This window comes from Colossoma macropomum, unplaced genomic scaffold, assembly GCF_904425465.1.
Source record: "Colossoma macropomum unplaced genomic scaffold, Colossoma_macropomum, whole genome shotgun sequence".
In the NCBI taxonomy this organism is placed as follows: domain Eukaryota; kingdom Metazoa; phylum Chordata; class Actinopteri; order Characiformes; family Serrasalmidae; genus Colossoma; species Colossoma macropomum.
The window spans coordinates 5,143,195-5,158,921 of record NW_023494798.1 but is presented as its reverse complement, the minus strand read 5'-3'; the positions used below and the strand labels follow the sequence as shown (position 1 = coordinate 5,158,921).

Genomic DNA, 15,727 nt, shown 5'->3' with positions numbered 1-15,727 from the left:
GACATTAGCAATCACGTGTCTGCGTATGGTGGGGAAAACCTTTGTGGCAGTCTGCATTTGTTTTGGCTTCCTCTTGCAGAGGGAGAACTGGCTTGGGATTGATTTGGAACCCTCAAAAGCACTCTATGGGGCCTCCCAGCAATCTCCCCATGGTAAACCCAAGGACACTAGAATGCTTCAGCAGGCAGGAGGGGCATCAAAGAGGCTTCTTGGATGAGCGGTGCACATTTTCTGCCAGTTGCGTGTCAATCTGGCACCAGTAAATGGAACCCATTGTCCATCTGAATTTGGCTTTGTGGTTTTGGCTCGGGCGAAAGCATGTAAAAACAATTCGCCTCTAAACAAGTCCGTGCTGAGAACAAGAAAATCATTTGCGATTATGACTCAAAATAACCACTGGGCTTCATAACACGTAGCATTCAGCAACGTTAGGTTAACACTTTATTTGGAGGCTACCTACATAGGGGACTTTATAACACCACTGATTTCTAGTGTTCAGGGATTGATGCTTCTTAACAGCATTATAAATGGAACATTTATGTAACATGCATGCATTATTAAGTCCTTATGTAGGTAGCCTTCAGAGTTTCACCCAGTATTTTATAATAAAGCCATATTTTGGCATGTTTTATACTATTGTTTTTTCTACAAAGGGAACATCTTACAAAGGAAATTTTAATGGAAATGGTGCTTACATGCTCAATGGCTCGGTTCACATTTCAGTCTGGTCCAACTCATGCTCATTTTATTGACATCCATACGTAAACACAGGCATGAAGTCATGTGTTTTCCTCCAGCCTTTAAGTTTCCCCTCAGCCATCATGAAATGGCCTTACTTCGGGGCAGTGTCTGGAGACCCAACCTTACAACCCCAATCCCATCTCCTCCCATCCTTACTCCGCTTAGATTCAGAGACTTTATTTGTGATTTTAACCATATATGAGCAACAAAATGATGTGTCTTTGGAACTAAGGTGCAAAATATGTAGTACATTAAGTATCCAGGATTTAAGTCTCTGGTTTTTACTCCTTTTAATCAGTGCCCAGAGCTCCCACCTGCAATATCAGCCATATTGCATCAGTCTGGAATAGAGGTCTGCAATACTGCAGATTCCCGCAGGACCCAACACAATATCTTGCAGCGCGGGACAAATTTTCAACGTTGCCCGCGGGAGCAGGCGGAAGCACGCATATAGAGAAATCCCACAAATTAATGAATAGTCTAAATAAAGTAGAAAAATCACTAAATGACATATATAAACACTATATAACAGTAAAACAGTTAAAATGAATAAAGTCATTCTGATCGTGTGAACAACACGCAGTTTCTCATAGGTCTGATTCACACATACTGCGCCTGCGTGGCGTGAGCGACGCAAAGTCTTGAATTTCATTTCGGCGCCCATGTTAAGTGGTAAGTGCGAAGCGGCAGAGTCCCAGACGCCGCACAGAAGCATCATGCAGCTAAATACACTTAAATGAGCTGTGAAAATCAATGAAAATGAAACAGAAGACTGTATTAAAAAACTTTAAAAGGTGATTTTTATGTAATTTTGTACGAAATACTAGTTAAACATTCCGTGCTGCAGACAGTTTTCCCGGTTGGTCTACCAGGCTTGAAAATTTGCCTAATCAGAAGTCAGAACGCTGTCTGGGACAAACAAATATGCCGTGTACATTTATAAATGATATTTTTATTGAGCAGAGTGACTGATGTAACCATTTACTCATCTGGAAGCAGGAATGTCTGTATATCTTTCTCGCTGCTCTGTAGAACAAACACTGTATGTATGAAAGGCCAATGCGTCCGAGCTGTAGTGCCTGCGCTGCCGCATCACTCATGCCACAGATCGCCACGGGTCAAATCGTTTCGGTTGCGGGCGAAATGTTTCCAGTTTTCTGCGGGAGCGGGATGAAATCTCGCTGCTCTTGGAGCAGGTGGGAGCGGGACTGTTTTTGCAGATCTCCACTCTGGAACTGCTTCAGGAAATCTTCAGCCTGCTTCATTAGTAGTTTGCTGATGTGATGTTGCCTTAAGTATGTCTTTATTTGAGGGGGGATATCTTATGACTTAAACTTTGGGTCATAAGCATCCCAGACACCCACAGTCTTGGGCCTCTGTGTGGGCAAAACATTGTGTTTATTAATGTAGTTATGTGTAATGTAGTATATTATAACGTGTCATGCAGTATTCTGTAGCCTCATTGGTCAATAGAAGTGATGATTGAGTTGGCTTGACAAAACGTTCATTATATTATTCTGTGCTTGTTTTGGTACCATTTTTATGGGTCGCATTTTTTGAGCTACAACCACAAAACTTTGCAGGTTTGTAGAGCCTATATGGGCATACTGTGCTTGTGCTTTTGGGACTGTGTAAGATTTTCATACAGCATTCTTTTAAACACAAATGATGTCATAAGACATATCTCACACTTAACACATGCTTGGGACTCCATAGGAATGCCCTAGCAACCACCTGGGACACCAAAGCAATGACTTAGCAAATGAATCACTGGTAATGACCATTTTGAAATTCATCTCGAAGTTAAATGAGAGCTGATCTCCTTGTTCTGTACTGTATATAGGCATGTACATCTCTTTCTTGTGAAATGGCGTGCAGAGAGTTTACAGCTGCTGAAGTTGCTGCAGCAGTTTTGGAAAGTAGTGATGAAGATAACGGAGCATTTTAATGTGAAACATGAGTATCGTGTTATATGAAAAGCCGGTAACACTTTCTATGAATGTCACGTTCGTAAGCATCTATAAACAGATTTATAACATGTTATAATGCCTTCATACGGCATTATAAACATGATTATAAACATTTATAAAAATTAATTACACTGAATTACACTTTATAGCCATGTTTATTATACATTATGAATTGTTAATATAATGGATTATAAATAGTGTTAATAACATGTTATAATGTCAGTGCCAAAGAAGTCAGTCCCAGCTTGGAGAGCGTAAAGTAGACAAATACCAAGCTAACGGTGGTGAACATTGACTTTCCCACATTGGGTAAAACACTGATGGCAGCTCTAGTTTAAACTCTGACATTTGAAGCCTGTAATGAGCTTTATTGTGTATGTTTTAGTGTTTCAGTAAATACTTCAGTAAATACTTCAACTTGAAGCCTCACTCTGAACACTGGAGGAGGCTTTAGTACAGTACGCTTCACTTTACTTAGAGCGGACAAATACAACTTATGAGCTCTTATAATTTGTTATGAACAGTACTTATAATGTATTATGTTAACAATTCATAATGCATAATAAACATGGCTATAACGTGTAATGCATTTTTATAAATATTTATAGCCATGTTTATAATTCCTTATGAATGCATTATAACATGTTATGAATGTGTTTATAGATGCTTACAAAGGTGACATTCATAGAAAGTGTTACCGAAAAGCCTTTAAAGAAGAATTTTGAGCATAAGATATGCAAGAATCGAAAGAATGCCCTCAGACCCCAGGGTATTAAGGTTCAGGGTTAGGGTGATGGTCCAACTGAGGTGGCCTAGACCCCCCAGGCCGTCCTATAGCTACATCCCTGTTATATATGCCAAACGTCTTACTGCTAATAAAATATCTCACAAAATATAATTTGTCTTGCACTCTTATAACTCAGGATAACCCTTGTTGTACTAGATTGAAACTGAAATAGCCGTTTCACTAATGCTGACCCTGACGTTTCTGGAGCTCCCTCGATCAGCCAGAAACAGGGTGTGGAGGAAGCAACACTGAAAGGCCGAAAGGGAATGAAGGAGATGAAAGGTGATGAAAGAACAAGATGACTTGTAAGTGGAGTTTTGGGCAGCATTAAGGAGACTGAGTGAACTAGATGAAAGGGAGTTTGCTTATGTGTTGTTTCAAGAGCATTTCATCTGTTCACAGCTTGTTTGTTCGGAGCTCTTTTTAGAGTCTTTCCCTGTTTTTCACACCTTTTCGCAAAGAGCCGAAGTCATAGGCACAAAATACATGTGTCCGCCTCTGAACTCCACAAGCGTTTTCCAAAAAGAAAGTGCTGAAGTTGTTAAAATCCTTTGTGCTACGATGTATTGGACAGTCCTTCTGCCAGCTCGCCATTAACTATAACAAAATAAACACCTAAATACAACAGAGGCACCTCCCAAACCACAGGCTCAGTGCTAGCAAAGTTAAAGAAATAGGTTACTCCCAAGTTCTGATGCTGCCAGTGAAAATGAAGGCGAGTTAGCGTAATGCAAATGAGCCATGCCGACTGGTCCTCACTAATTTTCATTCAGTGTTTTGGGGTGTAGATATTCCTATAAAGTAGAACCGTGCTGAATTAGTTCATCCAGACAAGCTCGAACACTATGGCGCTCCCTCCAAACCGCCATTAAAACAGGGGGACGTCGAGATGGAGGCTGCGGAGAGCGGCTTGATTTCTGGCCAGGCATGAGCAGGAGGGCCGTGCACTTTGTTGAAAAGTTTTACTGTAAGAGCTTAATAGGCAGCTTACGCTCACTCGTTACGGTCTGATTGCGTCGCTAATTATTCACTAACATGGCGTGTTGGCCAGGGCCTTGGCAGAGACGGCCAGGACTCGCGTGCACTGCTGCTGAGCGCAGATTGGTTGTGAAACTACATAATAAACAAGGGTGCTGGTCATGTTGTTATTGTGTTTAAATACAATGCCATGCATTAACAGCTTTAACCCTGTTGAGGTAGGTTTCTACCAGCTTTGCACACTGTTTGGACCATAGATATACCTAGAGGCCACGTTGGGTCCAGACAGGCACGTCTTGTGCCTCAAGATGCTCCATGGGTGCTTTTAGTGTATTGGGTCCAAGATTATTGAACGAGCCTCTAAGAAATTCCGGATCTTTATCTCTTTTTAAAAAGAATATTAAGATTTATAACTTAAGTCTTGTTTTGGTTTAAGCAATGCTGGGTCTCTTTTCTTAAGGAGAATCTTAAGACTTTTCTTTTTAGACCTGTTTTCAGTGCTTTGCTTCAGAAACTCTGGATCTTTTAGGTAGAATCGTAAGAATTTTCCTTTTAAATGTGTCAAGAAATTCTAGATTGTTTTAAGTAGAGTCTTAAGACTCTTCTTTTTAGATGTGTTTTATGAATTTTGTTGTATTTCTTTCTGTAAAGTATCTTGAGTTGACGTTGTCAGAAAAGTGTGCAAAATTCAACCACAATGCTGCAAAAACCTAATTACTATACACCGATCATGGACCCCTACGGACCCTCACAGAGCAGGTATTATTTGAGTGGTGGATCATTCTCAGCACTGCAGTAACACTGACATGGTGGTGTGTTAGTGTGTGTTGTGCTGGTACGAGTGGATCAGACACAGCAGTGCTGCTGGAGTTTTTTATTCATGGTACTTTTTACCTTAACAAATCTTTTTTATGCTTTTTGATGCAAATCTTTTTTTTATTTTTTTTTTTATTTAAAGTGTATACGTGCACCGAAAGTGTATTAAATAACAAAAACAAAGATGTCTAAATACTTGGTTCCCCTCATTGTAAGCCAGCTAAACCTCATGATGTACCAGTGTCTTTGCCTGCTGTAGAAGCCAAACAGGAAAAATGAACCAGCAAGTCAAATACACACATGCAGAAAGCAGCACAGTTTTCCTGGTTGCCATATCATCGTACTGTACTGCAGCTGTTACATTCAGATTCACCATCACAGCTTTTTTAATTGATTCCATGCAGTTTCCTTCTCTTTTCTCGAGTTCTGTGCAAGGATTGGGAGGGAAACTGCCCCCCATAGTTGACGTCTATGCATGAAACCCTGCTTAATTTGTCCACTGCTATAGCCATAGCATAACACACTGCTCTTTATATGGAACACAGGCTTTTTTTAGGGTCAAATTTGGGCAGATAAGACAAATGCGATGAATTATTTAAATCATTTAACAGCCAAATGATGATGGGATATGGCAAATACATGTGATTCTGATTAGGTAATGCTGAGTCACCTCCCTCTATCAGTCCATCTGTCTGTCTTAACTCTTGTCGCTAAGCCAAACACTTCCTAATGTTACTCTCAGCCAAACATCTCAGCAGGAAGCAGATCCTTAGTCCCTGATGTCTTGACTCATATTCGCTCAGGGGGTGAGATGTAATCTCTGAGATGACTACCAACAGTCTACTAAAGCCTTATCACAGAAGTTGGCACAAAGCTCTAATGATTAGCATTCATTTGATCTTGTTAGACGAAGATACGGCGGAGGTAAGAGGAGATTAGAGAGGCGCGTAGAATTTGGGCCTTATTGAATCAGCACAGCTCTGGCTGTTCTTGGCCCGGATCTGTACAGACGCAGTTTTCTGGAGCCAAGCTAGTGTCTGATTTAAACACTACCAGATGTTTACATGCGTAGTCAATTCTCCAAATTCATGGAGGCACCAATGTGCTTACTCATTCTCCTAGTCACTATACGGCTATCAGCCCTAACATCAAACCACCTCCTTGTATCTACACTCTTTGTCCACTTTATCAGCTCCACTTTCCATATAAGCGCAGTTTGTAGTTCTACAGTTACAGACTGTAGTCCATCTGTTTCACTGCATACTTTGTTACCCGGTTCTTCAGTGGTCAGGACCCCCATGGACCCCCACAGAGCAGATACTATTTCTCAGCACTGCAGTAACACTGACGTGGTGGTGGTGTGTTAGTGTGTGTTGTGCTGGTACGAGTGGATCAGACACAGCAGTGCTGCTGGAGTTTTTAAACACTGTGTCCACTCTCTGTCCACTCTATTAGACACTCCTACCTTGTCAGTCCACCTTGTAGATGTAAAGTCAGAGACGATAGCTCATCTGCTGCTGCACAGTTTGTGTTGGTCATCCTCTAGTTCTTCATCAGTGGTCACAGGACACTGCCCACAGGACGCTGATGGCTGGATATTTTTGGTTGGTGGACACTGAGGTGTCTGATCCACTCGTACCAGCGCAACACACACTAACACGCCACCACCACGTCAGTATTACTGCAGTGCTGAGAATGATCCACCACCCAAATAGTACCTGCTCTGTGAGGGTCCATGGGGGTCCTGACCACTGAAGAACAGGGTAAAAGGGGCCTAACATAGTATGCAGAGAAACAGATGGACTACAGTCTGTAACTGTAGAACTACAAAGTGCACCTATATAGTAAGTGGAGCTGATAAAATGGACAATGAGCGTAGAAACAAGGTTTTAATGTTGTGGTTGATCAGTGTATATTTGAAGTAGTTTGCTCAAGCACTAATATACACTACGTCATGTTTGACTGGTATTACAGCATTCATACTTTATTTCCGCACTTGTTTTTTTTTTTTCCTTTATCTTCTTGATCTTGTTTTGATATCATTTATTAACAAGGATGTGATGAAGCTGCCAATGTTTTAATTTTCATGGAAGAAATTATTTCCTATTAAATTAAATTTCTGTGGAAAATTAAATTTCACAGGAAAACAGTGATTGGGTTTCCTGTCACTGTGGCCTGAGGTCAGTAAACAGTCAAATCAGTTATATGCTGGGTGTGGAACCAGTGAGCACTACGTAGTGCAGTATAATGAAATGTGGTAAACCAGTGACAATACTGCTTAGAAGGAAATACATATACCGCGTTGCCAAAAGTATGTGGACACCTCTTCTAATTTTTGAGTTCAGGTGTTTTAGCCACATCCATTGCTAACAGGAGTAGAGAATCAAGCACATAGCCATGCAATCTTCATAGACAAACATTGGCAGTGGAATGGGTTGTACTGAAGAGATCAGTGGCTTTAAACGTGGCACTGCCATAGGATGCCAGAAAGGCTGTGAAATTTCTGCCCTGCTAGATCTGCCCTAGACAACAGTAAGTGCTATTATTGTGAAATGGAAGCATCTAGGAGCTACAACAGCTTAGCCACGAAGCAGTAGACCAAGCAAACGTACAGAGTACTTCAGGAGCTTCATGAAGTGGGTTTCCATGGTTTAGCAGCTGCACACAAGCCTAAGATTAGTGTGTAATGATGGTGTAAAGCACACTACTACTGGGCTCTGGAGCGGTAGAAATGTGCTCTCTGAAGTGGTCACTCACTCTATACTATCTGATGGACCAGGTTGCGTACTGTGTCAGCAGTATAGTTTGGTGGAGGAGGGATAATGGACTGGGGCTGTTTCTCAGGGTTTGGGCACCTAAGTTCCAGTGAAGGATGATGTTAATGCTACAGCACACAAAGACATTTTAGCCAATTAGATGCTTACAACTTAGTGGCAAGAGGTCCTGCATGACTGAGACCCTGTGCACAAAGCGAGGTCCGTAACGACATGATGTGACGAGTTTGGTGTGGAGAAACTTCCATGGCCTGCACAAAGTCTTGACCTCAACCCGACTAAACACATTTGGGATTAGCTGTAATGTTGATTGTGAGTCAGGCCTTCTTGTCCGACCTCAGTGGATGACCTCACAAATGCTCTGATTCTCCTCAGACACTTCCAACTCTTGTGGAAACAAGATTTTTCAGCCTATATTTTTGTTCATCCTGCATTCACATGATGTTACTTGAATTCCTGAAAGTAATACATACTTTCTGATATACAGCTATTAGAAATTATGCTACTTTAAGAAAATTATATCAGATCATTTTTTAAATAATTAATTGGTTTAATAATTTGCTACACAGTAATTCAGTCAGCGGTCAGAATTTGAGTCCTATTTTACACCATGCATCTGAATTAACACCACATGTGTTAATGGGCCATTGATGGGTGATTGACAGATGCATTACAGTATTAAAGCGATAGTTGTTGAAAAGTCAAACTGATGAAAAACTTTACTGCAAAAGTCGTCTAATGTAGGAGCTAATGTAGCTAACAAGTAATCGGGTAACAGAAGCTCAAACCATGCTGGGATGTTGCAGTCATATGCAAAAGTTTGGGCACCCCTGGTCAAATGAGATATTGTGTTAATTTTGTAAGGGAAAATAAATAATGTCCTCTATGGGGAACACACTTCTGCACATTTTAATGCACTGTTACTGTTTATTTGCTGAATTTAACACAAAATGTGGCCTGTGCAAAAGTTATGGCACATTTTCTCTGTTTTCCCCATATGGCAAATAAATAGAAAGCGTGCACAAAAATGTGCAGAAAATGCCATATTCAAGTTTGCTCCATGTGGAAAATCAACAAAACGCCATTTGACCAAGGGTATTCATACTTTTGCATTCGACTGTACCTGCGTTTGTGTGATTTTCAGCACTGTGTGTTATACCGTTACCTATAAAATGGACAAAAGTGCATATTTTGTCCAAACCTTTTGTTGCAGTTTATGTTGTCTGTGCTTTTTTATAGTCAGTTTGTCTTACAGGATCCGAAACCACATAAGTGAGTCTTCCTAATCACTGCATGTTGCCGTGTGTGTGTGTTTCAGGAGCAAGCGCGTGAGGCTCTGCTGTACCTGGTGTCTCTGTTAGCGTGTATGGAGCACAGTGTCCACCACACCCTCCTGCTGGAGATTCGCAGCCTGACTGACCGCTACACCAACATCCTCGGGGGAGGAGCCAAGGACATCTACCGCATGAGCAACAGCTTCAGCGCCATCGCCAGGCTGCTGGGACGCAGGCTGGAGGCTGACAGCGCTGCAGTCAGCAGGTATCCTGACACACATGCTGTCCTAACAAAAGCACTAATACTGAATAAAGTAGAAGGACAGGTGTTAATAAGACAACAGAGGTACTTAAGTCATTTTGGACCATTTTTGTTGGTCTATTTGTCTTGGAATGGCATTTACAAGACATATAAAGGAACGGAGGAGAAACATAATATAACAGTTACACAAGAATAACTTTATAACAAAAAAGAATTAATATTGAATATTAAAATAACTGCATTATTATTCTGAGGTAGTTAGAAAAGCCTATGTTCCATTTACACTCTTAAAAATGGTTTTTCAAGGGTTCTTAAGTAAAGATAATGGCACTATATAAATCCATGAACACTCAAAGAACCATTTTCACGCCTACAGCGATCTTTGCATGGTAAAATGGTTCTCCAGATTGGTGGAGAATGTATTGTATGTGGTTCTATCTAGAACCTTTTTGAAAATATATAGAATTTTGTATATTAAAATATGTGTATATAAAATGTGACAACTTTTGCACAGGCCACAATTTATGTTTTGTTATTTTTCTAATATATTTAATTCAGTTAATAAGCAGTAATTGTGTATTAAAATGTAGAGCATGTGTTAACTTTGTATACATGTCATGTACATGTCGTGCAAAAGTTTGCGCGCCCCTGGTCAAATGGTATGATTTTTTTTTTTTAAAGTTGTGCAGAAGTTATGGCACATTTAATCATTTTAAAATCAACAAAAGTATTTCACTGGGGGTGCTTAGACTTTTGCATACGACTGCATATGCTGACACACATACTGTACAGCTGTGCTGTGTTTCTTCTTTCTTTCTTTTCCTCTTCGACCTCTCTCATTTTCTCTGTTTATAGTCTGTCTAATTTGTTTCTGTGCTCTGAATATATACAGGATGTAATTGTGTTTTCCAAAAAAAAATATGAGCAGTTAGTTCCATAACAGGTTTTGTGTAACTGCCGCTTCCAAGTGTTCTGTTTCGCTGTTTTTCACTCCTCATTTTAAAAACCCTGAATGGTGTAAGTGCTTTCAGTAAAACGTGAACCCCACATTATTTTTGGCAATAAAACTCTAATGAAAAATGATGGATTCATAAAAAGCCACACTGGTGAATCACCCCGCCCCCCCCCCTCCCCCCGCTAAATAGCCAGACCTAATAGCTTCTGGGATTGAAAGAAAAGTAGTTTATGTTGAAAGACGCTCAACTGGCCTGACTCACTGAATGTGGCATGCAAATTCCAAGACCAGCTTTTCCAAACAAGAACATTCTGTCCGATTCTTTTCCAGAAGCTTTGCTTGGGGTCTCTGGGATGGAGAAATATGCTTTGTTGAGGAGATATGAGACAGAGAGAGAGAGAGAGAGAGAGAGAGAGAGAGTAGAAAACAGAAAACTAGGATGGAAGAACAATTTTCAGGTTACACAAGTACTTGATTCATGGACACGATACCCAGTTGCCCCAGTACAGATGAATATAATGTTATGACTAAGAGTGACTCAGATGGAAACAAGACCGATATATAACATAGTATTAATAACATTCCAATCTGCCCTCTGAGGATGTTTGAACTTTGGAACCAATGAACATCAACAGATACACAATAATCACTTAAGCCATCCTGGAAAAGATCCAGTAGATCCTCAACAGGCAGATGTTATCTAAAGCTAGACAACAGTGATTTTCACCCAGCTGCTTTAAGCTTTAGCTGCTTTTCTCGCATCTCTAGCAGGAAACTTTTCAGCAAAAGTAAAACAGTTTCTTGTAAAATGTCTCTCAACATTCAACTTTTTACAAGGCTGAAGTCGCTTCTCATTCACCAGCTTCTTGTTTGAATTTTCCCATTCCACCTTCAATGCTACCTGGGGTGCCAGAATGTAGCTGCCGCACCATTTAAGTTGGAAGAATTGGAACAAGAAGCTGGCAAATGAGAAACTGACTTCAGCCTCGCAACTTTTTATTGTTTGCCAGTTTCTCGTTGCAGATTAAACGTATCAGGAAACCAGCTGGAGTGATTATTAACGCAAATAAGTTAATTTGTCTCAAAATTATCAATGTTTGTCTTAAATCTCCCTCTTTGCCTTTTCGTTAGCTACTAGCTAGGCGAGGTTGTCTGCATTGCTGTGTGACCAGCATTCTGCACGCCGATCTTCAGGGTTAAAGGGTGAATTAGCAGTTCTACATTAACTCCAGCATTTCAGACCATTTATTGTTAAACTGTGTTGAACGATCAGCAGAGCTTTATTTTACTGCAGAGGAGGATTATTTTATTTGTACCTATAAATCTAATTCTGTGGAGCCGCAACAGGGCAGTAAAAGAGCTGCATGCGGCTCTGGGGTCACATGTTGCCGACCCTGGTCTAGAAGTACATATGTTTACCAAAAGCAATGGATTGCAGACTAGCGCTAATACCACGCATGCACAATGTAATTTACATCAGCCAATCAGCAGTCTAGATTTTAGAACAAGCATTCTTATTGGCTCATGGATGCTGAGATTGTCTACTTCAGTATTGAAATTTAGTATTGAATGACAGAATTTCTTGATACTATATAGCACTGAAGTAACCGCACTATAAAAATATTACATTTTAATACTCAGCCTTATAAAGTGCTCCTTCATTCTGACCACTGAAATGGGTTTGGGGCAGATAGATGGCCAGTCAACAGTTCTTTCCCTCTCTTATGCACGTGTAGCATTCCTGCACAGCGCCAGTCTATCCAGTGCCTACGGGCCTGCATGTGTGTGTTTATATGTGTGTGTGTTTAGGTTTTAGAGGCCTCATTAACTGTGTTTGCTCGTCTGTGTGTGCATACTTTAGGTTTTAGAGCATTTATTTAATGTGTGTGTGTGTGTTTGTCTGTAGGCACGTAGGCTGATGTGTGTGTTGAGTCAGCAGTGTTTGTGTTCGACATTGTTGTGTGATTTTAATGGATGAAGGTCAGTATGACACATGAGGATGTCTTACTCATTTTCTGCACTGGTAGATTCCTTTGGCTCAGATAGACGCTGGCAAGAAACACATACACACGTGCGCTGCCTCACTCGTCTGCTTGGGCCTGTTAGCGGGTCTTAATTTGCTTATGCTTTGTGCCAAATAGAGGGGTTTAATAATGTTATTTTGATTAATTGCCCTAATTGCAGTCACATGTGTATATGAATGATATGAATAGGTGTTTGTTTGTCTTAATCTAATCCTCTATGTGATGTATTTTAAACATTTGAGCGCGGCTATGAATGTGTATACAGCAGTGGAAAACCCTCAGGGCCTCCAGAGAAGGTCTAAAGATTTCTAAGAACTGAAAAATACAGTGCGAAGGTTTGGTCACCCTTGGCCAAATGACCTTTTATTGATTTTTCACGTGGAAAGAGGTAAACACCTGTCCAGTAAACTGTTTAATAAAGTTAACATTTTTCTTCCAATGTTAAAACCCAGTTACAGGGCAAATGTGTGAACACCCTGCTAAGCCTTAACAATACGTAACACCCCCTTTGGCAGATTTCACAGCTTGCAAATGCTTTTTGTAGCCAGCAAGGAGCCTTTTCGTTCTTGTTTTAAGCATTTTCCCCTGCTCTTCCTTGCAGAACGCTTCTAATTCTGCAGTATTCTTGGGTGGTCTTGCATACTCAGCATGTTTAAGATCTACACACAGATTTTCAATGATGTTTCAAAGCCAGTTCGATCCCCTGAGCTGACAGGACATGAGCAAGGCACCTAACCTCCAACTGCTCCCCAGGCACCGTGGATAGGGCTGCCCACTGCTCTGGGACAAGTGTGCTCACTGCCCCGTAGTGCGTGTATGTTCACTAGTGCGCATGTGGGTGTTTCACTGCACAGATGGGTTAAATGTGGAGGTGAATGTCCCTGTTGTGAGGTTAATAAAGGGTAACTTAACTTCAGCATACATGTCTTGAAGTTTTTGGTGGATTTTGAGTTTTTTTGATATCTGATATTTAGTAAAATCCATTCTTCCATCCACCTGTGCTACTGCCTGCCACACAACCCCCAAAGCGTAATAGATCTACCTCCACGCTTAACAGTTGGCAAGGTGTCCTTTTCATCATATGCTTTTCTTTTTTCTTCAAACATACCATTGGTGATTGTAGTGAAATAGCTCCTCTTTTACTTCATTTGACCACAGCACTTCTTGCATACTACAGTTGCTGACATTTGTGATGAGGTCACAAGTAAGGTTTCCTTCTGATGACTCTTACATGGAGATCTTATTTGTGCAAGCAAAGCTGCACAGTACACTGGTGCACCGCCACTCCTGAGTCAGATAAACCCTCCTTACATCCTTTGCTGTCATATGGGGGTTTTGCTTTGCCTTTCTGGCCAGCATACGAGCAGTTCCATGAGAGTCATCTAGATCGTGCCTTGACTTCTATATTTTCAATGCACTTAATACAAAAACAAAACTTTTAATCTTTCAACTAATTAATTTGATTGTTTTTGTGTATGTGTAAACATGCACTGAAATTAGTGCTTGTAACATGTTCTTAGGTCTCCATTGTCGTATTTTGTGCTACACTTTCAATGGGAGACATTTACATTTATGGCATTTGGCAGACACTTTTATCCAGAGCGAATTACAATTTGATCATAACACAGGTAGGTGAAGGTAGAGTTAGGAGTCTTGCCCAAGGACTCTTATTGGTAAAGTATAAGGTGTTTACCCAGGTGGGGATTGAACCCCAGGCAACAGCATAAAAGGCGGAGGTGTTACCCACTACACTATCCACAAGTCTGGACTGCAGCCACGCAGGTTTAGCACTTTCACACTCTTACTATGACGCTGTCGAAACAAGCAGAGATGTCCCTGAAAAAGACGGCATATAGATGGCAGCACATGTTGCTCGGAAATATGTACTTACCCCTTAGAAATAATGGTGCCTTCAAAGATTAGCAAATTTCCCACTAGCACACCCTCTATAATACTGTGATAGATGCTGGCTAGATGTCTTGATGTTGTTGATATATGGTTTCCGCTTTCCATAGTGGAGTCTTAGCCTGCATTTGTAGTTGCAGCGATGATCTGTGTTTACTGTCAAGACTTTTCTAAAGTATTCCTGAGCCCTTGTGTTTATATTCATTGCAAAAGAGTGTTGGTTTTTAATACAGTGCCATCTAAGGGATCAGAAGTCTCAGGCATTCAGTATTGGTTTTTGGCCTTTTACGCTCAGAGATTTCTCTGAATCTTTTGATGATGTTATTGACTGTAGATGGTTAAATTCTTTCCATTCATTATTCTTAAACTGGACAATTTGTTTACACAGTTGTTCTCGTAAATGACTGAGACTTTTGTAAGTGCTCCTTTTATACCCAATCATGATAGCATCACCCATTACCTATTCATCTGTTTTCCTGTGGAACGTTCCAAAACAGGTTTTTTTGATCATTCCACAAACTTCCTATTCCTACATTGCCCCTGTTACAACTTTTTTTGTAGGCATCAATTTTGGAATTTTGTATGTGTTTACATAAAATGCAAGCTGATTGGTTGAGAAGCGTTCTAACCGTACTGTTATTTTGCCATAACATCATGTTTTTTTCACAAACACTGTATCACTCTGCTGAGACGCCGTTGCTAAGCAAAGACTTTGCACACAAACAGAAAATGGATACTTTTAAGGTCACATTTGACCGACAGCCGATTTGGTCAGACTCTGAAGATGAGACGATACTAAATTCCCAAACTGTCATCACCACTGAGCAGCTTTTCAGTCGGCAGCTGTGACAGAAGAACAACTAAACAACCTGGAATCAGCCAGAAATGAACCCAACACCATTCGCCAAACTAAATGGGCTGTAAGATGCTTTACAGACTGGCTGGAACAAAACAACATCAATACTGATCTGGCAAAAAAGAACAAAACTGAGCTAAACTTGATATTGCAGCAGTTTTATGACTCAGTCTGATTTGGTCAGACTCTGAAGATCAGACTACACTAAATTCCCAAACTGTCATCACCACTGAGCAGCTTTTCAGTCAGCAGCTGTGACAGAAGAACAGATAAACAACCTGGAATCAGCCAGAAATGAACCCAACACCATTCGCCAAACTAAATGGCAGTTTTATGGCTCAGTCTGTACTTCAAAAGGCGAGGCTTACAGCAGACTGTGCAGCGA

The 15,727-nt window shown here is 40.7% G+C and overlaps 1 protein-coding gene across 1 annotated transcript in view; it reads left to right on the top strand.

The window, feature by feature from the left end:
* Positions 1 to 15,727, top strand: part of veph1 (ventricular zone expressed PH domain-containing 1) — a 166,450-nt gene that overhangs the window by 93,939 nt on the left and 56,784 nt on the right. The window contains exon 7 of the mRNA XM_036585135.1: positions 9,385 to 9,605. Coding sequence (XP_036441028.1) covers positions 9,385 to 9,605 — 221 coding nt within the window. The remainder of the gene's footprint in view (positions 1 to 9,384; positions 9,606 to 15,727) is intronic.